Below are 25,908 nucleotides of genomic sequence, written 5' to 3' on the forward strand. Positions count from 1 at the left end.
AGGAGGACAGGCAAAACAGTGATCCTGATGCAGTGCCAGATGTACCTGCATTGGACCAAAACCCATCAGCCCCTCTAGTAGAGGGCAATGTTGGGATAGGGGCAGCTCCCTATGCCTTGCGAGACACCCGGCCTCTTACGGCCATTATGGAAAAGTACCTCATAGAGGAGGTTAGCAAGCTCCACATACGCCATGAATCCACATGGTCAACGCTAGAAATCCTGTGCAGAGACGCAGAGACCACTTCTGACTCCCTGCATCATGTAAAAAGAGCGTTAGAAGAGCGTTTCAAGAAGGGAAAGCAGCTAGAGGTGAAACTTCTCTCCATGTTACATCGACTGAATGACCCGGATGCTCACAAAAAGACGGAAGACATCCAGGCGAGGAACCAAGCGCGCACAGTAGCTTATGAAAAGGCCTTGGAGACCCTCTTCAATCATATGCAGCTGGCAGGCATGGACCAGGCAGCTTCCCCACGGCGAAGCGCGCCATCCCTGGTATCTGAGCACACATTCTCACATCATTCCAAGTCAGCATCTTACCATTCGAAACCTGCATCCTCTCATCCTGCTTCATCACACCATTCATTGGCTTCAAGAGTTGTGTTGTCTCATAATTCAAAGTCAAAGTACACTGAACGCTCAAGCAGTGCAAGTCGCACATCACGAAGTTCCAGGACCTCATCCCTGGCAGATGAAGCAGTGCGAGCCAAGATGGATGTTGCAGCGGCAATGATGAAAGCCCAAAAGGCACAAGAGGAAGAGGCCCTCTGAGCAGAGCTGGTGGCGGTAAAAGCCCAAAAGGCACGAGAGATGATTGCAAGGGAACAACAAGAAGAAACTCTTTGGGCCAAGTTGGAAACGCTCAAGTGCCGCCAGGAAGCCGCAGAGCACGAAGCTCGTGCCATGGTCCTAGACAAGGAACTCCAAAAAAGGAATCCAGACTTTGAACCTTCAGGAATAGCGGAGGAAGAGTCTGGAGTTCGTATCCAAGAGTATGTGCAGTTTCAGAACCTCCTTAAGAATAGCAATGAGATGAAACTGGAATCACCCCCAACCATCAAAGGTCAGATAACAATCTCAATGACCGCACCTTCTATCATGGCTCATCAACCTTCAGCAGTCCAGCTCCACGCAAGTGCCAAGGAGTTCATACGTAGAACTGCAGAGATTTCCCAACCTTCTGTGCCAGCAGCCTCGTCTAACAGTGTGGCACGCACCGGGGCGCTGCCTCACCTTGCACCCACATACCCAGCTGTCACCTCTATGCATCCAGTTGGGACTCTCCAATCAAATGGGCTAACACTGCAAGTACCTGAAGACTACAGCTCTCCTCTGTCATTGTCCACTCATGCACCAGCACCTACCCTACCACCAGTCACATCCTCAAGCAACCCACCTGGGACTACACAACATTTCTGTGCACATGGTTGCATTATCCCTCCTGGCATCATAGGAACCATCCCTGCGGTTGCTACTAACCCTCCCACCAGTGAACGACTAGAGATGAAATTAACCACCCGTTGGGAAAGGATGGACTTGGAGAAGAGAGGCTTACAGAAGTTCAACGATAAAGGAGACGACTACATAATGTGGAAGCACACCTTCAAAACAGCCATCAATGACAAGGACCTGCGCGCAGATGAAGAGCGTACCCTATTGATGTCTTGGTTAGGAACAGAATCTGCTGATGACGTAAAGGGCATTTATAGGGCTAACCTGGCAGATCCTGTATCAGCTCTGGAGCTGGCCTGGACTCGACTGGACCGATGGTACGGTACATCGGTGGGGGTGGAAACCTCACTTCTGCAAGGGTTACGCAACTTTCCCAAGTTGGGTCCCAAGGAAACCTATCGTCTTTGGAAGTTATCAACCCTGCTCATCGAGGCAGCAAGGGCAAAGGACGGCCCTGCCCTACCAGGACTTGCATGCCTTGATCAATTTTCTTCGCAATTACCAATCATCAAGAGGCTACCTGACGATTTGGAGCGCAAGTGGCTCTCAAAGATCATCAAGTACGGAAAAGCGAATGGTGACCAGTACCCACCTTTTTCTGTCTTTGTTGACTTTGTTGCTGAGCATGCTACCTCACGATGCACCCCCTAGTGGCACGCAGTCATGGAAGTCCAAAATGATGGGTCAGGCAAAGTTGATCGTGGCACATCCTTAAAGAAGTTTCTCTCACATGATGCAAAGGTCAAACCAACTGTGTCTGTCAGTAAGACTGATGTCTCTGGGTCGGCAGTAGAGCATAGAGACACTCAGTCAGCAGAACAGATGGAATCAGAGGCCACAGGGATGAAGAAAAAGTCAACTTGTCCCTATCACAAAACCTCACATGCCCTGAACAAGTGCAGAGAGTTCAGAGCACAATCTCTGGAGCAACGCAAGGCCTTGCTTAAAGAGTATAGGTTCTGCTTCAAGTGCTGTGACTCTAACGCACATATGGCAAGAGACTGCAGTGCCATCATCAAGTGTCTCATATGCAACAGTGACAGGCATCCAGCCGCTCTGCATCCAGACTCTGCCTCACCACAACGGCCTTCCAGCCCTTCTGCCACAACAGAGGCTCAGACCAGCCCTGGGACAACTCCCAAAACCACCGTTAGCACCCATTGCATAAAGGTCTATGACACCACTCTTCATCAGAGATCTTGCCATCGGATCTGCTTGGCCAAGGTCTATCCTGACAACCAACCAGAGCGGGCCATAAAAACGTACGTGATCCTTGATGGCCAAAGCACTCACTCGCAAGTCCTGCCTTCTTCAAACTCTTCGGAATCAAAGGCAAGGAGACACCTTACTCTCTGAGAACGTGCGCTGGAGTCCAGAGCATGGCCGGGAGGAGAGTCGTTGGGTTTGAGATCGAGGCATTAGATGGAAATGCTCGATTCCATCTACCACCACTGTTAGAATGTGACACACTCCCAGACGATCGCAACCAGATCCCTACACCTGAAGTAGCGAGCTATCATCCTCATCTGAGGCAAGTTGCAAAAGACATTCCTGCTCTGGATCCTAAAGCAGACGTCCTGCTCCTCCTCGGAACAGACATTCCAGACCTGCTGGTATGTCTAGAACAAGTGACTGGCCCACGGGGCAGCCCACATGCCCAGAGGTTAGAGCTTGGATGGGTCATCATCGGGAACATGCATGAGAACTGTTGGAAGACACCGACCCAGGCAAGTGCATTTACAGCAACTTTCCCCAAAAGGGTTTGCACACCCCATGTCAAACCATGTCTGGAACGCTTCGCCCCACTTCCAAAGGAACCTGAATCTACCTTGGGAGCTACAGTATTCCAGACAACCTTGGAGAACAACAATGCAGCCATGTCCATAGAAGACAAACCGTGACTGCTACCCAAAGACCATAAGCCCCTACCTTCCGATCAGAAGGCAAACTGGGAGAAACAGAGTAGCTCCCTCAGTACCTCAGGAGATGTTGACCTACATTGCACCTGTATTCCTGTGTCACCTACCCCAACTCTGCACGGAAAACTACACATCTCTTCTGACACAGTCGTCGAGACAATAGCATCGGCTGTGCCTATTGGAGTCTATGGCGGGGAGGAAGCCTTTCACACTAAAGTCATTGAAAAAAGAAAGCCTATCAAAACGACACCAGCTGCCTCATTGACTCAGAAGTCAAGAGTCCGGACAACACCTCCAGAAGACTCTATCCCCAAAGACCTGTTCAATCAGCAATGAAGACCAAGTTTGCATATGTAATTGTTTAGTTTAGCAGTGTAGCATGTTAATTGCATGACATTCAGTTTAGCACGTAGTGTTCATATAGACAAGTAGTGAGTGGAATTTAGTAATTCCAGGCGGGGAGTGTTCTGTCCAGCCAGGCAGCTTTTGGCTGGAGTTCTGAGAAACAGGAGATATTCTCTCCTGTCGCTTTAAGAGAAAGGATTCTGGGTATTGTAGTAGGCTTGCTCTTTCCGGTGTTCCTCAAATGCGATTGGAACTTAAGCCCAATTTCCTGGTAATAGCCAAGGTGGGAAAATACCCCCTCCTCTTTCTTTGCAAACTCTTTTGTTAGTCTTCAGCCATACCCAGCAGATGGATGCCTCACTCTTTTTCGCCTACCCAAACTTATAAAGAATCACTTTTCCCTTAGAAGAACCTTTGCAATCGTGTAAGTGATGCCTAATTAAAGTGATCTAAAACGTTTGGTTTGAGTTGAACACTTTCTGGAAGCAGCTCTACAGCCACTTGAGCTGTGGGACAGAAGACCTAGTTTCTATAAATGAAACAAAGTCTTCCGGGCCAGATGAATTGCATCCAAGAGTACTAAAAGAACTTGCAGATATAATCTCTGAACCTCTGTCCTTTATTTTTGACACTTCTTGGAGATGATTGGAGGCGGGCTAATGTTGTACCCATCTTCAAGAAAGAGACAAAAAGAGGATCCTGGTAACTATTGACCTATCAGCTTGACATCTGTAGCTGGCAAAATTTTGGAACAAATCATCAAACAGTCAGTCCTTGAGCAGCTGGAACCGAGAGCTGTGATTTCTACGACTCAGCACGGGTTTCGCAAGAACAAATCATGTCAGACCAACCGTCTCTCTTTTTTTGAGAAAGTGACTACCTTGCTGGATGAGGGAAATGCTGTGGACATAGTTTATCTGGATTTCAGTAAAGCGTTTGATAAGGTTCCCCATGATGTTCTTGTTGACAAGTTGGTAAAATGCAGTATGAATCCTAATTCTGTCAGGTGGATCGATAACTGGTTGACAGATCGTACCCAACGGGTACTTGTTAATGGTTCATCATCCTCTTGGAGAAGAGTGACAAGTGGAGTGCCCCAGGGATCTGTCCTGGTGCCTGTGTTCTTCAACATATTTATAAATGATTTGGATGAGGGTTTAGAGGGGATACTTATTAAATTTGCAGATGATACCCTCTACCTCCTTATCAGTGATGTCCTGGTGCAGCTTGTTTTGTACATTGATTCAACTTACTTAAGAAGAAGAGTTGTTTTTTTTTGGACTCAAAGAGTTGTTTTTTTGGACTTTTTTTGGATCCCGCTTTTTTCTACTCAAAGGTGTCTCAAAGCATCTTACAATTGCCTAACCTTTCTTTCCCCACAACAGACACCCTATGAGGTAGGTGGGTCTGAGAGAGCTCAGAGAGAACTGTGACTGGCCCAAGGTCACCCAGCTGGCTACATGTGGAGGAGTGGGGAATCAAACACAGATCTCCAGATGATAGTCCACCACTCTTAACAACTACACCAAGCTGGCTCTGAAGTTATGCAGAAATTATCTAAAATGGCTGCAGTCTTGTCTCTCAGCTAGCAGCCTTGAGCACATTCTGTCTAACACAAAACACAGCATAATGACCGGGGCCTTCATCATACCATAGGGAACTGGTTTGTCAGCTCCCACTAGCTGAACAAATGCAAGTGCCAGCCGAACCAGAGATTCTCACTCCGCTACATACTGTTGTTGCTCTTGTTGTAAGCTATACCTGCTGTTATATAATGGTACTGGATGGGCAATCAAGAGCCATTAGTTTGACAAAAGACCTGGTCCTGGGTGAACTGAAAACAATCAGAAGTGGTTTGTTGACTTTATGTGTTGAACAGGAGGGACTGCAAGGGTCAGGGTGGGTGGTAGTAGAATAGTCTTTTGGAGAAGCTAAAAAGGGAAAGTACATGAAAAATCTGTGGGAGCAGTTTTCATGACATCTGAGAACTATTAATTCTCCATATGCTGGCTAGCTGTTTATTTGTACTTTTGGAAATAAAGGAATATTACAAAAGATCATATCTCATTGCCAAGCAATGAAACCCTGTAGAATTGTCCTTGAAATGTCTCACTGTTTGGGGAAGAGTGGTATATATCAGTATATGAGGCACTGAATAAGTGATCTAGGAAAGTAGCCAGGTTAAATTACGTTGGGACGCAGGGGAAAGATAAGTGTAAAGGAACAGCTACAAGAAGTAATTCAGTTGAGAGGCACAGAGACAGACAGACAAGCTGAGGAATTACTCGATTTAAAAAATCCTTCCATATTACTCTCAGCTAACTGCAAAAAACAACTGAACCAGGGTGTACATAATACCATTATAAGGGGGAGGATGCAGGAAAGTCTTCACTTAATGATGGTACTAAACAGTCATACTTGCCAATGTTTTGTTTATAATGCAGAGTTTTGTCACCTATGACCTTGCATATTGTCAGTGGATTACTTAAAGAAACATCAGAAGGAACATTATGGCACCTAAACACAAACAACCCCTTTTGGTTTTGCTGTGACATAGCTACACTATTGGATAACGAATAAATTATTCATACTGTGTTGGCTCTTTCTACATTTGAGGATATTCTGATTTTACATACAATGATAGTTAGTAAGTCAGTCACAGGTAGGGATGCTGGCCTCCAGGTGGGACCTGAGGATCCCAGGAATTACAGCTCATCTTCAGACTATATAGAGATCACTTTTCCTGGAGAAAATAGATGCTTAGGAAGGTGGACTCCATTCCCAATTCTCCAGGAGTTTCCCAATCTGGATCTGGCTGCCTTTCCCCCTCCATCCCCCCACTGGGGGCCAGGGGCAGCAGGCAACCCTAGTCACAGAAACCTTGTGGTCAAAAAGCCAAAAAGGGAGCCCTGAGAAATGGGATTGCATAAATTGGCAGTTCTAAGTGTAAATTCAAACGTCGCCTTCTCCCACAGCTGGTGAATGAAGAACAGAAATATATTTCTGGATATTTAAATAAATAAAAACAGTTTTAGTGTGTTTGTAGAGAGTTTCTGAACTGCCTGATGGTCACACAGGAAGAATGAATCAATCACATCTCAGCCTTCCTGTATTTTTACTATACATGAGTGATTTTGTTATAAGTCAGTAGCTGACTCAGAATCTATTATGCCCATTATTTCCATGAGTGTATTTCTCTAAGTAAAAGGGGTGGAAACCTTGAGCCTAAAATGATGATGAGATCTTCTGTACCACTGGCATTACTACAGTTGCTGTTGGGATTATGTTATTAAATTTAGGGAAATTATTCTGAGGTATAACCAAAGATACTTCTTCAAATGAGGCAGACATGGATAGGCCCTTTGATTTGCCAAGAGATTTCCTTATGTAGTGCTGGTCTGGAAAGCTACTGCTGCCACCTAAGCCACTCTTTGTCCTTTGCAAGGACACCGAGAGAGATGAGGAGGCATTGACAGCTGCCGCTCACACCTGGGCCATTCTTTTTGTGAAGAGGAGGTGGCTGTGGCTATGATAAGGGCAGAACATGCATGCATAAGAAGGGCACTGTTTTGCAAGGGGGAGGAGAAAGCTGGAGGCAGGAGGTATGTTCATGCCTGAACAGCCATCTTTGCAAGGTGGAGGCAGCAGCCACTTTCTCATGAAGTCTAAACACAAGGGGACCATTGTCTCCTTGTCTTCCTTGTGATGAGGAAGTAGTGGTGAATAGACTGTATTTCCTGGACTGACTTCCTCATGATGAGAAAGTGATGGCTGTGTGAAGGGTGTGGGACAGCTACTACTGCTGCCTCCTTATTTCATTCACCCTTCATGTTCAGCATGGAGGTTTACAAAGCTAAGCTGAACATGGACTGTTTAAGAGCTACATCCTCCTGAGCAGTTTTTACTTCCCAACATGCCCTTGGATTAAGAAGAATTAAGAACTTGCTGCATTGTCTCAAACTGATTGGTTGACATTTTCCCTACAGATCACCAGAAGCTGGAACGTGAGGCTCGGATCTGCCGTCTCCTGAAGCACCCAAATATAGGTAGGCAAAAGCCTTTTTCTCCCTGACCTGGATGGCCCAGGCTTAGAGTTGCCAGACTGCCCAGAGGAGGCCAGAGTCCCACACCACCAGGCCCTATCTCCTAGTCACCCATCAGCCCAGCCCAGCCCATGCTGCTGTTTTAGTATATGTGCTGCCAAAGCGAGCACTGACCATGTAGCTATTGTCACATTAGAAGTGACATTATCATACCAGTGACTTCCAGGTAATGCTCTGGTATTTTGGCAAAAATTATATGGTAGAAGCCAGTTTTATCATAGAGATTAAAACAGAAGAAGAAGAAGAAGAGTTGGTTCTTATATGCCGCTTTTTCCTACCTGAAGGAGGCTCAAAGCGGCTTACAGTCGCCTTCCCATTCCTCTCCCCACAACAGACACCCTGTGGGGTGGGTGAGGCTGAGAGAGCGCTGATATCACTGCCCGGTCAGAACAGTTTTATCAGTGCCATGGCGAGCCCAAGGTCACCCAGCTGGTTGCATGTGGGGGAGCACAGAATCGAACCTGGCATGCCAGATTAGAAGTCCACACTCCTAACCACTACACCAAACTGGCTCTCAGGAGAGAACAATATAAGCCTCTTTGAGTCTCCACTGGGGAGCAAGGCCAGCTAGGTATAAATGGATAAAATAAATAAAGCCACTCTAATAGTCCCCCTTAAAAGGTTGATTTAAAGACTAGTACACTAGCTTGGGGAAGAAATGGAGATAGTGACAGATTTTATTTTCGTGGGCTCCAAGATCACTGCAGATGGGGGCTGCAGCAAAGAAATTAAAAGACGCTTGCTCCTGGGGAGGAAAGCTATGGCAAATCTAGACAGCATCCTAAAAAGCAGAGACATCACCCTGCCAACAAAAGTGCGTTTAGTCAAGGCTATGGTCTTCCCAGTTGCAATGTATGGCTGCGAAAGTTGGACCATAAGGAAGGCCGAGCGTCAAAGAATTGAGGCTTTTGAACTCTGGTGCTGGAGAAGACTCTTGCGAGTCCCTTGGACTGCAAGGCGAACAAACCGGTCAGTCCTAGAGGAGATCAACCCTGACTGCTCTTTAGAAGGCCAGATCCTGAAGATGAAACTCAAATACTTTGGCCACCTCATGAGAAGGAAGGACTCCCTGGAGAAGAGCCTAATGCTGGGAGCGATTGAGGGCAAAAGAAGAAGGGGACGACAGAGAATGAGGTGGCTGGATGGAGTCACTGAAGCAGTAGGTGCAAACTTAAATGGACTCCGGGGAATGGTAGAGGACAGGAAGGCCTAGAGGATCATTGTCCATGGGGTCGCGATGGGTCGGACACGACTTCGCACATAACAACAACAACACTAGCTTGGGATGCCAGTCCCCAGTTAGGACCTGGGAATCCCCTGGTATTGTAGCTCATCTCCAGGCAACAAAGATCAGTTCCCCAGGAGAAAATGGCTGCTTTGGAGGGTAGACTCCATATCATTGTACTCCACTGAGATCCCTCTCCACCCCAAATCCCGTCCACTCTCAAATCCACCCCCAAAGTCTCCAAGTATTTCCAAACACAGAACTGGCAACTCTAACACTAGCTGTAGCATAAGTCTCTGTCAGCCAAAGACTGTTTCATAGGATGCCTGAAATGGGCAGTAGAATACAGGACTACAAACTGAAGAAAGATAATAAAAATAGTAAGAGCCATTCTGCACAGCGTTAATGTTGCTGAAGTCTCACCATTGTGTAATGCTATTTTTTTACTTTACGCATGACGTCGTACACAATCTGCAACACTTCTGCAACACTCCCGCAAAAATTGTTTCTTTGTAATGCTAGACTCTTGAGAACAACCTGCAACACATCTGAAAAAGACATGTGCATTCTCAGTATAGTGGTAGCAAACATGTCCCTCCCTAAGCTCTCGCACCCGAGCTTCCGGCATCGCGATCGCCATTCCCCCCCCCCCCTTAAACTGGCAGAGGCAACAAATAAGCGATGCTTCTTTGGCTGAAATTCCTCCACAAGCAATTGTCTGTAAAGCTTCCAAGCACAATACAGTCCCCTGTTCGACACTGCCCTAATTTTGGCCAGAAATTGTGCCGTTTTTTTTTTAAACTGTAAGAGTGTGTAAACGATTAAGCGCCAGCTCCCACACCAGCGAAAAAGGTCTTTCTGATACATCGAGTGAACAAATATGCGTTGCTACAGGTGTTTTCGGGTTTTTAAAAAACAGTTTTTAAAGGGAAGCATGAACACAACAGTTCATTGGCTGTTCTTTTTGATCGACAGCGAGGGGCGGGAGGAAGTGCGGAAAAATATCGCCTCCTTCGTTGTGATTCCGGCGAGACTGGAAACTTGTGCGTTACCAGAACAATGCTAGTGGGAGAGCCTTTTTTCCGAGAAAAACGGCTGTGTGCGTTACTAAGACCTGCTGCTATTTATTGCAGCACTTTTTGATAGTGCTCAGATTCAGCTACATTGGCGGTTGTGCAGAATGGCCCTTAATATTTTAAAATTAATATCCCACCCTTCCAATGCTCAGAGAAGATAACAACATAAAAATAGATACAAAGGTTCTCCCGGGCTCCTTCAGGGCTCTCCCAGCACCATTGATCGCTGGAGTGGAGTGTGTTCGTATTGGGAGGGACTCGGTCGAGGGCTTGACTATCTGGTTGGTGTACTGCCCACCCAGTGCACCTCCAGATGTCCTGTTGAGCCTCCTGGCAGTGGTGGCTGCCTGGGCATTGCAGTTTCCCAAGCTTATTTGCCACTTCAAGGTCTTCGGGTTCAGGCTTGTACCTAGTATCGGCCATGGTGATACTAGGGCTCTCGCAATTTGTTGCCTACTCATCATGCCAGCCACATCCTCAATCTGATCTTTTGTGGCAGGGTAGAGGGGAATCTCATGATTATGTCAAATCAAATCAAATTTATTTAATACAGCACTGCGGCCAGATAAAACAGATGGCAAACATACATATGTGATGGTGTCAGTCGTCCCTTAGTCAGACCACTATGCCCTCCAGGCTTGGCTCAAGTTGCCACCCCCTCCTTATTTGGGCAATCCCTCGCTAATGATCGCTAGCCCCAAAGAAGTACACTGGTCCTCAACAATGGCCAGAGCTTTTCCTGTCCTGGCCCCCACCTGGTGGAATGAGCTCCCTGAAGAGATCAGGGCTCTGCCTGAACTCCCGCAATTTCACAAGGCTGGCAAAAGGGAGTTCCTCCATCAGGCATTTACCTGAGACCAACGAAACCCAAATAATATCCACAGGTTCCCTTTAGACATCCCCTCTATGGCCAAACTATTCTGACCTCTCTGGGGGTTTATCTAAGTTGTCATTCCTGTTATTGTTGTTGATCAAAATGATTGATATTATGTTAATTTAAACCACTGTTGGATTATTGTTGATGTTATTTTGACTGTTATATGTTTAGATAGTTCCATGTACTACCCCACAACGTTATATGTAAGCCACCCTGAGCCGTATGGGAGGGCAGTATAAAAATAAATAAATTAATTAATTAGCAAACAGGTAAAGGTTCTTTTGAAATATTAATAAATGTTCTTTTAAAATATTAATAACTAGACAAGCTGGTTCCAGTCATCTCCTTCTCCAGGTAAAAAAGAGGGGGAGGAGTAAAATGTTCACCCAGGTGGACTTATGCTGAATGAATTGTAGGCAAGGAGGTAAGCAAACTATAAAGTTATTTCTAGGCCTCAGCCCATAAGCCTGGTGGAACAATTCTGTCTTACAGGCCCTGCAGAACTGCTTAAGGTCACTTAAGATACGTTTTGGCATAGTGTTTCACCAGTCCAGGACTAGTTTGAGGCCAATTTGACTTCCCTGACTTACTCTGCTTATTTCTGTTTATTTTTGAGTTGAGTGCCCCATTAGTTTGTTCATAATTTAAGAAAGATGTGCATTTTGAGTGCACAATTGTGTGCTTCAGTAACCTCTGCTGGCATATATGGACCTGAGCTTAAATATTGCAGCTTTTTAAGTCTTATGCTTCAGTTCAGAGGGCTATGGAAGATACAGTTCCCATCAGTCCATGTAGAGGTTTTGTTGGGAAGGGTAGTTTGCATGAAAGAGAATCCTCTTCTAGAAGAAGAAGAAGAAGAGTGCCTTCCCTTTCCTCTCCCCACAACAGACACCCTGTGAGGTGGGTGAGGCTGAGAGAGCCCTGATATCACTGCTCGGTCAGAACAGTTTTATCAGTGCCGTGGCGAACCCAAGGTCACCCAGCTGGCTGCATGTGGGAAAGTGCAGAATCGAACCCGGCATGCCAGATGAGAAGTCCGCATTCCTAACCACTACACCAAACTGGCTTCTAGAGCTGCCCTGTTTAAATAGCAACAGTTACTCTACCCCCTACTAGTGAGGAGAAGGGTAGGCACAATTTTTTAGAAAAGTCTGAACATTTTCAAATACCAGGCCGATTCTGCACGTGAAACCTGCCCCTGGACAGCCTCTGGTTTCTGGTGGGTTTTAGAGCTTCCTCCACATGATGTCACCTGCATTCCAAGGCTGTCTAGGGGCTGGCTTGAGTTTTGGCCAGATCTGCCTCGAGATGAGGGAAATCGCCAAAACTGGATTTGCCACTTTTTATCTGCGCCTGTTGTGGTGCAGGGTGATAAGGCAGCCGACATGCTGTCTAAAGCTCTGACCATGAGGCTGAGAGTTCAATCCCAGCAGCCAGCTCAAGGTTGACTCAGCCTTCCATCCTTCCGAGGTCGGTAAAATGAGGACCCAGCTTGCTGTGGGGTAAAACGGTAATGACTAGGGAAGAGAATGGCAAACCACCCTGTATTGAGTCTGCCAAGAAAACGCTAGAGTAGCCATCCCCAACCTGTGGGCCATGGACCACACGTGGTCCGTCGACTAATTGGAGGTGGGCCGCGAAGGATGCCTTCTCTCCCCCCCCCGGCCCTTTACTTCACCCCCCCGGCCCTTTACAACACACTTCGGGTGTCATTGTCTCCCATCACTCCCAGATGGGACTATCTCGTTGCAGAGAAACAAGCTCAGGGTTCCCATTGATTTGTCATTGTCATGAGTTAAAATTTCCATGAAAATAAAATGTTCCTTATGTTCATTGTTGTGGCGTGTCTGTATCTTATTTTGAAGGGATGTTTAAACATTATCATAGCAATCAGAGAGCGTTAGGGCAGTGGTTGAGAGTAGAGGAGTAAACTACCCCCCCCACCGGGCCTCAGTCAAAGGCGCTGAGTGGTCCCCGGCGTTGAGTGGTCCCCGGTGATAAAAAGGTTGGGGACCACTGCGCTAGAGGGCGTCACCCCAAGGGTCAGACATGACTTGGTGCTTGCACAGGGGATACCTTTACCTTTACCTATCTTGCTTCACATCAGGGAGCAACCAGGGGCAAGCCTACTTGGAGGGAGAAATGCACAACAGTCCCTGCAGCATTTTGCCCACCCTTGTACCCACCCTATCGTTTCCATTTCCTGCTCTGATAATTTTTTTTTTAATGGCACAGTCTGCACCTTTGCCTAACATTAAAAAATTTTTCCCTGAAGTGTCCATGGTCTTTTTGGATTGGGCAGGCAAAACTCAGTCCCATTTTTGTTTTCTGGCTGTGGGGAATGAATGGGGAAAGGGGAGTGCATGTGATGAAGCAGCCCTCTCTTGATCAGTGAGGTGTCTGTGCTCTTTGTTTTTAAGCCTACTGTTTACACACAGTCACTCTTTGGGGTCCAGTTACCATGCCCAGCCTCTCATAACTCTACGCAAACATAAATAGAGTCCAAAACATCACGAATCCCAAAAGGGTTGGGTGCTTTATTATTGTGGCATTTCTTCATAGCAATGCGGAAGTGTTTGTTTTTTAAATTAAAAATGCATTTACACTGTGGCGTTACTGCATAGCAACATGAAAGTGCACTTTTAAAAAAGAATGTTTGCATTCCCGAGACAATCGCTGTGCTGTGATTGCTGGCTTACTGTGATTGATAAGCTGAGGAGCGGGGTGGTGGGGGAGAAAAGTTCAATTTGTTTTCCCTTGCTGCCTGATCAGGAGGCAAAAAGCTGTGACGAGGAAGAGGGAAAATGCGGGAGGGGTCTCCTATGAGGAGACTTGCATTTGCAAGCAGGAGGTAATGCAAGTTTTGCGCCTCCATGTGGTATTGGTCCCAGTTTGAACATCTCTGAGAATTCAGTAGAAATGCTTGCAAACAACCAAACAAAAAACCAAGCTGTCCCAGATCAAGAAATAGTTTTTTATCCACTATTATTTTAAATAGCTATTTTTTTACACCTCTTAACAGCAGCCTGCCCCCTACATTATAAGCATACACAGCTTTTTTTTTTTACCACACAATAGGATCCAATGCCAAGAAAACATTCAGCAGCAACATGTCTGTTTTTCAGGTGCAAGATCAGAGCATTATAAAAAGCTGTCATTCCAGCTCACAAGAGTTCCTAAGAACTTGTGGGCACAACACAGCCAAGGAGACGTGAGATCTCCAAGCTGACCTCGGACCAGCCATTGAATTCTAATTACGGTGCTCTTCTTAAAGGTCCTAAACCTATCTTGGGGAATAAGATGGCTTTCCTAACAGCTCTCCTGCACCACTCCTGGGCATGATTTCCCCTGGCTCTGTTCCTGTGTTTTTAGCAGACACCAGAGCTTTCTATAACATTTACCTGTCTGCCAGGAAAAAAAGTTTCCCTACATTTTTGTATTTAGGACACAAGAGGAGGTCCAGTAAGAAACAGTGACAATCCTATGCTTGGTATCATGTAAATGTCAGGGAGTAAGGAAGGTTTCCCTGGCACTGTGAAAGAATATCACTGACTGTCAATAATGGAGCATCTGTTGCTACATCCTATACAGTTAAAGTTGCCAAGTGGGGTGGGGGGAACCTTCCTGTACCAGCTTGTGTGCCTTTATCCTCAGTTTGATGTGAAGAAATAAGCAAGTGAAGCATGGATATGAGCACTCTATCCAGCAAATACCTGATGACCAATTTGCCTTTACAGGCATGTGGACATGGACTAGTTATGAAAAAAGCCAACAGTCCTCTTTACTGATTTAAAAGTTCTGCTTTCCAGAGCACTCAAGTCTCTCACAAACTATAGAGGTTGGCAGGACTTTATTCAGTACTTCAAGTGAGAAGTTATTTGGTGGAGTCAACGAATAAATGCTGGAAAATTCACATTGAGCGGCCTCTACTGGTCCTACCATCATTGTTGTATTTGAAACTGCTTCGCTCTCTTCAGTAACCGCATATTTCTCTTTTTCTTGAGACATACTGTATACAAGTGCACTGACATAGCTTCTGCTTTATAAATGTTTCAGACCATAAAGTGCCTGTCAGGTTCAATCCATCTTGGGCAAATGCCTGCACAGCAGCGTCTGGTCTCCTCCACATCAGGGAGAATCACAGACTCTGCTGGACCAAACTGTTGCTATGACAACAGAAACATTTTTTTCTCTCCTCCCCCCCCCCCCCCCGGTAAAGGAATGTTTTCATGGACAAAAAGAACTACGAGGAGGAGGAGGAGGAGGTTTTTATACATAACTTTTCTCTAGTCATTCATTCATTCATTCATTCATTCATTCATTCATTCATTCATTCATTCATTTCTTATTTTGCTTTTTAGCCCACAACTCCCAATTGGCTCGCAGCAGGTTACATAATCTCACGATAAAACATCTGTACACCGCCCGTGGCGCCGCGGGCGCCACGGACTAAATAATTCGTTAAGGGGCCTTGAGGTGGGCTTTGTCCGTGATGAGGAAGGGTCCGGATTGGACCCTTCCTCACGACAGACAATCGGAGGGACCAATCGGCAGGCGCTTCGCGCCTGCCGATTGGTCCCTCCGATTCCCAGCCCCAGCAACTGCGAGCCGCGCGCAGCGCGGCTCGCAGTTGCTCCTGGCCTGACGCGGCGAGAGGCGCAAAGCGCCTCTCACCGCGTCAGGCCGGACCCCAAGGGAGCCGCCGACGCAAACACAAGACTCCAGCCGCCGAGAAGCTGCAGAGAAAAAAAAAACACCCCCAGAGGAGCCTTTCGCAGCTCCAAGCCGGCGCCCACGAGAGCCAGCAGAAAAACATTAACCCTGTAGGAGCCTTTCGCAGCTCCAAGCTGGCGCCCAGGAGAGCCAGCAGAAAAAAAAACTCCTGTAGGAGCCCTTCGCAGCTCCAAACCGGCACGCCCACGAGAGCCAGCAGAAAAACATTAACCCTGTAGGAGCCTTTCGCAGCTCCAAGCCGGCGCCCAGGAGAGCCAGCAGAAAAAAAAACTCCTGTAGGAGCCTTTCGCAACTCCAAGCCGGCACGCCCAAGAGAGCCAGCAGAAAAACATTAACCCTGTAGGAGCCTTTCGCAGCTCCAAGCCGGCACGCCCACGAGAGCCAGCAGAAAAACATTAACCCTGTAGGAGCCTTTCGCAGCTCCAAGCCGGCACGCCCACGAGAGCCAGCAGAAAAAAAAATCCCCTGGAGGAGCCTTTCGCCGCTTCAAGCCGGCGCCCTGGGAGCCCCGGCAGCCGCCCACAGCGCAGCTGCTGGGTGCTCCCTGCCCTCATGGCCCCAGAACACAATGGAGCCGCCGGGAAAGCCGCAGAAGAACAAAAAAATGCAGAGGAGACGCCGCCCGCCTCCTCTTTCAGGTAGCCTGTCCCTCGCTCTGTCCCTCGCCTGCCGCTCGCTCTGGTCCCCACCTGCTAGCGCCCATTGTCTTCTTCAAACAATGGGCTTTTTTACTAGTAATACAATAAAACAATAACCCATTAAACCCCCATTAAATCCAGTATCCAGATGGCAAGTCTCTGCTCGCTATGACTATATAACTATCAGAGGCAGTCTGGGCCAGATGGTATTGCTCCGACCAGAGAGGGGGCCCCACCTTGACTCTAGCACTGGCCCCAACCTATACCTGTTTTGCAGGCCGTTTTGCAGGCCTTTCGGAAAGCAGAAAGCTCTCTGAGGGCCTGCAGCTCCACCAGGAGCTTATTTTGTGCATTTTGTTCTGCAGCCACAAAATCCTTTTCTTTTTTATATGCAAATGCAAGATGGTGAGTATATCATCCAATACTATTCCCTTCAGATTGCCATGGGGGGGGGTGTTTTTCTCCAACTCCCTCTCTCGCTGTTTCCCTCTCACTCTTGAACTTCTTTTACTCTTGTCGACTTTAAGTCTTGTGGAATATTTTCCTTTCCATCGCTTGCACTACAGGGGCCAGATACAAAAGAGGAAGAGGTTTATGTACATTTTATAGTTGTGTTGGCAGTGGGACGTTTAGCTAGCTCAGCTTATTGAACATGGACAACAGGTTTCTGCTATTCCAGTTGGTTCATATAGTATTAGTGATGACCCGGACTTGCTGACCTTGCAAAATGACCCGGACTTGCTGACCTTGCAGGAAGAGGATGAGACCTTGCAGGATTTACGAGCCCGAGTGGCTTGGGGGCCAATGCTGATTTTTTTGTGTTGAGTGCCCGGCCAGCCCGAAAAAGGGGCGAGGAGAAAGGGAGTTGTAGTCAGAGGTACCTCCCCACTCGCCCACTCCAAGGACGGGCACGCCCGAGAAGTTGCCGACGCTGGAACCTAGAAAGAAACACTTACCTGAAAGTAGAAAAGAACTTCCGGACGCCGAAGAGCGACTAGGACGGAAGGGCGGCGGCGGCAAGAGGGGTTATGTAGGAGGGGCGGGGTCCAAGGCGGGGGATATAAGGTGGGGAATACACATGGGTGGGGTTGGTGTGGATGAGGAAAAAGGACGTTACGAGTGTACGGGGAGGAGAGAATAAAAGACGGTGTTTGGAAAATCCAGCACGCTTTGTGGTTCTTGGTCGGAAGGAGAGGGGACACCACGGCTAAGAAAGGTGAACCCCGCGGAGGGGCCGGGAAGAGCCCCACAAGAAGGCAATCTTTGTGCTTTTATTATCACAGAGCTGGTAGCAAATGGCTACAAGCCTTGTTTTTAAAACAAGTGTATGACATCACGTACTGATTTTCACTGAAGTTGAGTTTACTCAACTTGTGTCATGGTGCCAAAATTTCCTTTCTTTCTTTGGTGCAGCATTATTGTCACTCCTTATTTGTCAGGTGAGGCATCATGGCAAAGTGACAAGATGGATTCTTCCCATCTCCAGCACCGGGTGAGGCAGGCCCAAGTCCTGGACACTGCAGGAAGACAGGGGAAGGTGTGATTCCCCCCACTACCTCCCCCAGCATCTTTTAACAAACACCGGGGTCTTAAACTCAAACTGACAGGACTCCTATGAGACCCACATGCCAACTAGGTCACCTGAGCATTGGGCACAGAATCCACCCCCCTGCACATCTTTTGCTTTCTCTTCAAATCTTTTGTTTTTTGAGTGTTTTATCTGAATTTATGGCCTTCCAGAAGATATAATATCAGCTGTATGAGCATGAACTGTGGTAAGAAACCTCTTTGATCTCTCCCTCTTTGTAACTTGTGATGCCCTTCACTAACTAAAACTCAGTCTGAAATGTTTGGAATAAAGACAAAAACACTGCAGGAGCTCTAAGAAGTCTATTTGGATGTACAGAGAACTTCAAGAGGACCTAAGAAAGAAAAGGAAAATGTTCAGGAAATGGAGGGAAGGACAGAGCTCTAAAGATGAGTACCTACAGGTTACTAGGCACTGTAGATCAATCATCAGAAAGGCCAAAGCTGAGAGTGAGCTAAGATTGGCCAGGGAAGCCCATTGTAACAAGAAAAGATTTTTCAGTTATGTGAGGAGCAAATGTAAAGTAAAGGAGGCAATAGGCCCACTATTGGGCGCAGATGGACAAACTCTAATGGAGGATGCAGAGAAAGCAGAAAGGCTCAGCACCTATTTTACATCTGTTTTGTCCCACAGGCCAAAGGGTTTAGGCACATCTAGAGATGGAAATAACCAAGGGATAGTGTCTGGGTGGCAGGTTGACATGGATAGAGAGGTTGTCGAGAGGCATTTAGCTGCACTGGATGAGTTCAAATCCCCTGGTCTGGATGAAATGCACCCGAGAGTGCTCAAAGAACTTTCCGGAGAACTTGCACAACCCTTGTCCATCATCTTCAGGACCTCTTTGAGGATTGGAGATGTCCCGGAGGACTGGAAGAAAGCAAACGTTATTCCAATCTTCAATAAAGGGAGGAAGGATTACTCAGGAAACTAAAGACCAGTGAGTCTGACCTCTGTTGTGGGGAAGATAATGGAGCAGATATTAAAGGGAGCGATCTGCAAGCATCTGGAGGACAATTTGATGATCCAAGGAAGTCAGCATGGATTTGTCTCCAACAGATCCTGTCAGACCACCTTGGTTTCCTTTTTTGACCAAGTAACAGGTTTGCTGGATCGTGGAAATTCAGTTGATGTCGTTTACTTGGATTTTAGTAAAGGTTTTGATAATGATGTTCTGATGGATAAATTGAAGGACTGCAATCTGGATTTTCAGATAGTTAGGTGATTCAGGTATTGATTAGAGAACGGCACTCAAAAGAGTTGTTGTCAATGTTGTTTCATCAGACTGGAGGGAAGTGAGTAGCAGGGTACCTCAGGGCTCGGTGCTCAGTCCAGTACTTTTTAACATATTTATTAATGCACTAGATGAGGGGGGTGGTGGGACTACTCATCAAGTTTGCAGATGACATCAAATTGGGAGGACTGGCAAATACTCTGGAAGATAGAGACAGTGTTCAATGAGATCTGAACACAATGGAAAAATGGGCAAATGAGAACAAGATGCAATTTAATAAAGATAAGTGTAAAATTCTGCATCTGGATCAGAAAAATGAAAAGCATGCCTACTAGATGGGAGATACGCTTCTAGGTAACACTGTGTGTGAACGAGACCTTGGGGTCCTTGTGGACTTTAAGCTAAACATGAGCAGGCAGTGTGATGCAGCGGTAAAAAAGGCAAATGCCATTTTGGGCTGTATCAACAGGGGCATCACATCAAAATCACAAGATATCATAGTCCCATTGTATACGGCACTGGTCAGACCACACCTGGAGTACTGTGTGCGGTTCTGGAGGCCTCACTTCAAGAAGGACGTAGATAAAATTGAAAGGGTACAGAGGAGAGCGATGAGGATGATCTGGGGCCAAGGGACCAAGCCCTATGAAGATAGGTTGAGGGACTTGGGAATGTTCAGCCTGGAGAAAAGGAGGTTGAGAGGGGACATGATAGCCCTCTTTAAGTATTTGAAAGGTTGCCACTTGGAGGAGGGCAGGATGCTGTTTCTGTTGGCTGCAGAGGAGAGGACACTCAGTAATGGGTTTAAACTTCAAGTACAACGATATAGGCTAGAAATCAGGAAAAATTATTTCACAGTCAGAGTAGTTCAGCAGTGGAATAGGCTGCCTAAGGAGGTGGTGAGCTCCCCCTCACCATGCCATAGTTTTTGAATGACTGAAAGTTAGGATGATAAAAAATAGATATAAGGGGAGAGATCCCAGGGCACATTGTTTTCCTTCATTTTTTCAAAACAATATTGGGCTATAGAAGGTGGACATCAAACTCAAATTATCAATATTTAATCTATTTAATTCCTTAGAAAAGGATAGAAAGGGAATAATATTTCTTAATTGATATGATTAATAGTATAATTAAATATTCAGGATTCCACAGCCTCCATGTTTTGGTGATTGGTATCTTAAAACATTGGCAGATCTTGGTTTTGTAGATTGAAAAATGAATTGGTCTGTTTCCCACTGCTATTTTTTTAGTATCTTGTCTGAGATGTGCTAGGGTAAAACATGAAATAAATAAGATAATTTTGGAATAATAAACATTTTCACCAACATATTTTGAGTAAAAATTCCATCATTATATTTACTGAATTTCTTTATATCTGCATATATTTATGCCCGTACTGGTTTATAATTATATTGATATGTCTTATTAATACTTTTTCCAATGGTTATACCAAGATACTTAAATTTATTCCCCATTTATTTAAATTTATTCCCACACCGTGGAGATCCCACATCCGGCCCATCCTCTATCAACTGCAATGGTTGCCAGTTGAATTCCAGATAAGGCTAAAGGTCCTGGTAATTACCTTCAAGGCCTTACACGGTCAGGGCCCAGTGTACCTGAGGGACCACCTCCCTGCCTATGCGCTCAAAAGAGCTCTATGCTCTGCTTCCACCAGCCGGCTACTGGTCCCTGACCCTAAAGAAGTCTGCCTGGTGTCAACCAGGGCCAGGGCCTTCTCTGTCCTGGTCCCTACCTGGTGGAATGAGCTCCCAGAAGATATCAGGGCCCTGACGGAACTTAAGCAGTTCCGCAGGGCCTGAAAAAGGGATCTCTTCCACCAGGCATTTGACTGAGGCCAGGTACAATCAATCAATAACATCAGCAGGGCCCCTGCTCCCCCCTCTCTCCCCTCAAGAAATCCACAAAGACTCCTGGAGCTGTTTGTTGTACTAATATCGTTTAATGTTATACGGTTACTGTGTTATTATCAGTTAATAATATTAATGTTATAGTTAGTTATATGTAGAGCCTCTTGTGGCGCAGAGTGGTAAGGCAGCAGACATGCAGTATGAAAGCTCCGCCCATGAGGCTAGGAGTTCAATCCCAGCAGCCGGCTCAAGGTTGACTCAGTCTTCCATCCTTCCGAGGTCGGTATAATGAGTACCCAGCTTGCTGGGGAGTAAAACAGTAATGACTGGGGAAGGCACTGGCAAACCACCCCGTATTAAGTCTGCCATGAAAACGCTGGAGGGTGTCACCCCAAGGGTCAGACATGACCCAGTGCTTGCACAGGGGATACCTTTACCTAGTTATATGTAGTGTTTCCTGTATAGTTTGCAGTTCTATGTAAACTGCCCTGAGCCTTCGGTGAGGGCAATATATAAATGTGAATAAGTAAGTAAGTAAGTAAGTAAGTAAGTAAGTAAGTAAGTAAGTAAATAAATAAATAAATAAATAAATAAATAAATAAATAAATAAATAAATAAATAAATAAATAAATTGTATTTTTGAACTATGGGAAGCCTCTAATTGAATTTTGGGGTTAATGTTATTGCAAAGTAAGCTCAATTTGGAGAAATTAATTTTTAGACCTGAGATTTTACCAAACTTCTCAAGTTCTTCTTTTAATGGTTTTATAGCTCTTAAGATCTTTTATTGCCAGTAACATGTCATCCGCAAACATTGTCAATAGATTTTCCTCCCTTCCACATTTTATACCTTCCACATTTTATACTTCAGTTAATTTTATTCTTCAGTTCTTTACTTCTTTGAAAGGTATAACAATCCCAGAACTTTCTGGACTGCATCAGCAATATCACTTAGGAACAAATCTATTTTTTATTTTTTTTTAAAGCTGAAATAATTTAATGACTCAGGCCATCCACCTGTGCAGTGACTGGACCGTGGAATGCCAAATGATGGTGGAATTGAAGCATCAGCAGCAAAAGGGGGGTGGTCTGGGGAGGGGACAGTGACAAACAACCCCCCGCCCCGCTCAGTCTGAGGCCTGCAGCTTGCTCAGTCCATCAGCATACTGGAAGTCCACCCCGTTCTCATAATCGTACATGTCCAGGGCCACTTCGCAGCTCTCCCGGACCACCCACTCCTTGTCCTGGGTGTATGCCTGCAGAGTGGCCAAGCAGGAGGCCTTGGCGATGGAGCCCAAAGCCTCAGCACACTCGTGGCGCACCATGGGGTTCTCGGCTGCGTTCTCCAGGGCGGCCGTCAACTGCGGGATGGCGGCTTCATGCTGCATCTGACCCAGGACGTACGCAACCTCATGGCGGAAGAGGGCACTGCCGGACTTCAGGCCGTCTGTGAGGGCAAGAACGGCGGGCTCTCCCCCCAGGTTCCGCAGGGCGAACATGGCCCGGTAGCGCTCAAAGAGAGGCCGAAATTCGTCCAGCAGGGCCCCCTTCAGCTTCCCCACGTCCTCCTCCGGAGCAGGGGGGGCCGGGTCCACGGAACTGTAGGGGTTGGTTGACGGCTCCGCTTTCTGCGTCTGCAGCCACTCTAGCCTCTTCACAGCCAGCTGGCACATTTCGGCTACCTCAACAACAGGGTCCTTGGAGTATAGTCTCAGCACATCCAGCACTGTAGGGTTCCCAACAGCCCCCAAAGCTTCACAGGAACAAATCTATATTGATCTTTGTTCAATAAAGTAGGGATATATGATTTTAATCTCAAGGCCAAAATTAATCTCAAGATCAAGAATTAGCTGACCAACTGTCACAAGCTCCAAGTGGAGAAGAAAAAGACCAACAAAAGCAGCCAGAACAGTCTCCAGATCAGCCTCTGCACCCATATCAACCAAAACCAGGTTCATCTAACTTGGTAAAGTTTCAAAACTGAAGTAAAAATGGAGAATGTTCATATACTGTTAGTCAATATGAACAGCCTGAATGCACCAATTAAAAGATCTAGGATCTTTAATTAACTAAGAAAGGCACGAATTTGTTGCAGGAAACACACATTAAGCAAAAACATGAATAATATTTAAATGTGAAGAAATTGGGAAAAGCGTTTGTTTCTTCTGCTAAGGTTAAGCAATGAGGAGTGGCGGTCCACATAACAAATCCAAATTTTAAAGCAGAAGTTTTGGCCCAGGATCTTAATTATCATTATATCATTATCAAACTTTCACTACCAGATGGGAAGAATTGGATTCTAGCAAATATCTACACAACGAACAATGCAAAAAAAAAAAAAGAAGAAGGATATTTTCAAGCATATTAGGAGCTTATAGATATGGAAACAATGATGATAGGCAACTACAATGTGGGTCCAAATCCATTGATGGACAAATCACATAAAATATGCAGAGCAAAAATGCCCCAAAAGACATTGTTTAATTTTAAGCAACTGGCATTAGTAGATACTATGAGAGAACTAAATCTTAAGAAACATAAATATACCTTTTTTCAGAGCTGTATAATTCCTATTCAAGAATTAATCAGTGTTAGCTCTCTGAAAGTTTATTGCCATATGTGGTCAGTGCAGAAATTTTATTCAATGTATATGCAGACCATAATCCTCTGGAAATGGTACTTAATTATAGAAGATCTGGTTTAAGAAGATTGAGAATGAATGATTATATAATAATAATATTATTATTATATTATTATTATAGATATTAATGATAATGATAATGATAATATTATTATTATTATTATTATTATTATTATTATTATTATTATTATTATTATTATTACAATTTATTTCCCACTGCTTGCGGAACCAACTCATGGTGGGGTGCAATTGTCTATAATAAAACCCCAATAAAACCCCATTATAACAGTTTAGGTAACAGTAATATAACAAGAAGTCAAAAATCCCAAATATGATATTCTTGATGATAAACAAAGATTGGGAAAATGTCAGACAGTTGCAAGAATTTTATCAAGTCAATGATACATAAGACATGAAGAGATTGGTAATTTGGGAAGCAAGAATAACTTTCATAACAGGGAAATTAATTGGATACAACTCAGCTTTGAAGAAAAAAAGAAGGCAAGAATTAAGCTCTATATTGCAACAACTGCAAAATTAAGATCAACACCAAATGCCCCAGTCTAAGTTAATTTGGAAACAAATTGAGCTTTGAGGAAGCTATGAGGAAAATTGGACTTTTTAAGACAACAATTTTGAGTTTGCAGACAAACCGGGCAAATGGTTAGCTCACAGATTATGAAAAGAAATCCATAAAATTCAATTTCCTGGATGAAGGTTGATGACATGGAATATGGTACTGAGAAGAAGATTCAGAAATGTTTTCTGAACTTTTTCCAAAAGCGGTACCAATCAGAGGACAAAGATATGGGCTCCCCTATGGATTATTTAAAAGATATTCCCTTGAAAAAGTTCTCTTCAGAACAACAACATATATTGAACCAAAAGTTATCGATTCAAGGGGTAAATGATGCAATCATGGCAATCAAAACCTGAAAAGCTCCTGGACCAGATGGACTGACGGTGGATTTTTGTAAGATGGTGCACATTGACCATTTTTGCCAGGCTGCAGGCTGGTGCTTGAGTCAGGGCAGGTTGCCCCACCTATTCCTTCTCCTGCACAGGGGACCATTTGCCCAGTGCATCTTGTCCACCCTGGATTTGTGCTCATACATTGGAGCCAGGGCAGTGAAGTTCCTAGTGCGGAAACGGTCCCTTTTACACCCCATCGTCAGCAACTGATCAATGAAATTCGGGGAGAAATTGGACAATATGTTCCCTGAAATATGGGAGCAGGCCTGTTTAACTTTGACCCACAAAGAAAGTCCAGATCCTTTAATTCCACACTCTTACAGACCAATATCTTTATTGAATGTGGACTATAAAATCTTTGTGAAAATATTGGAAGAAATGTTTAAGAGATATAAAGAATGGGTGGTATAAAAATCCAATTAAATATATAAACAAACAAACAAACAAATAAATGTATCAGTGAGGTAGTTTTATGCCAAACAGATATATGAAAAATAACATTTGGGTTATACTGAGTACAATGAACTTTGCCCAAAATACAAATCTACAAGCGGCCTTTTTTTTAAAGATACATTTGACAATTTTAATTGGATTTTCCAGCAAGCAACTCTTCAAACAATGGACTGCGGAGAATACTTTTAAAAACTAATTTGACAAATATATCAGAGGCAAGAGGCTAAAATTTTAATTAATGGAATGGTCACACAAGAAAAAAAATACAAATTACAAAAGGGACCAGGCAACATTGTCCTTTATCTCCCCTGTTACTGAATTTAGTGACGACTATAGCCACAAAAATTAGAACCATGTCAGAGCCATCTGACTGCAGATGGAGAAGAATTTTTGATAAGAAGTTTGTGTGGATGATGTAGTTATAATGCTAACTAGACCAAAGACTTCTCTTCCAAAATTATTAAATTGTCTAAGACAGGGGTAGTCAACCTGTGGTCCTCTAGATATTCATGGACTACAATTCCCATGAGCCCCTGACAGCAAATGCTGGCAGGGGCTCATGGGAATTGTAGTCCATGAACATCTGGAGGACCACAGGTTGACTACCCCTAGTCTAAGAGACTTTGGAGTGGTTTCAGGATATAAAATTAACAAAAGTAAAACAGAAATCTGAATGACGTAGCTTCTGAACAAGTGACAAAGGAAATAAGATGTTTAACTGGGAGGAGGAGGAAGTGGATCTCAGGAGCTGACTCAGGAACTGACTGCTAGCTCTGCC

At 45.1% G+C, this 25,908-nt stretch overlaps 1 protein-coding gene and 1 pseudogene across 3 annotated transcripts in view; one reads left to right on the forward strand and one right to left on the reverse strand.

Moving 5' to 3' along the window:
• CAMK2A (calcium/calmodulin dependent protein kinase II alpha) overlaps nucleotides 1-25,908 on the forward strand; it is a 258,280-nt gene that overhangs the window by 100,507 nt on the left and 131,865 nt on the right. For all 3 annotated transcript variants that reach the window (XM_077326579.1, XM_077326581.1, XM_077326580.1), the window contains exon 3: nucleotides 7,705-7,764. In XM_077326579.1, coding sequence (XP_077182694.1) covers nucleotides 7,705-7,764 — 60 coding nt within the window. The remainder of the gene's footprint in view (nucleotides 1-7,704; nucleotides 7,765-25,908) is intronic.
• LOC143833784 (deoxyhypusine hydroxylase pseudogene) lies at nucleotides 22,058-24,701 on the reverse strand (annotated as a pseudogene).

The sequence above is a fragment of the Paroedura picta genome, chromosome 3 (genome assembly GCF_049243985.1).
Source record: "Paroedura picta isolate Pp20150507F chromosome 3, Ppicta_v3.0, whole genome shotgun sequence".
NCBI lineage: Eukaryota > Metazoa > Chordata > Lepidosauria > Squamata > Gekkonidae > Paroedura > Paroedura picta.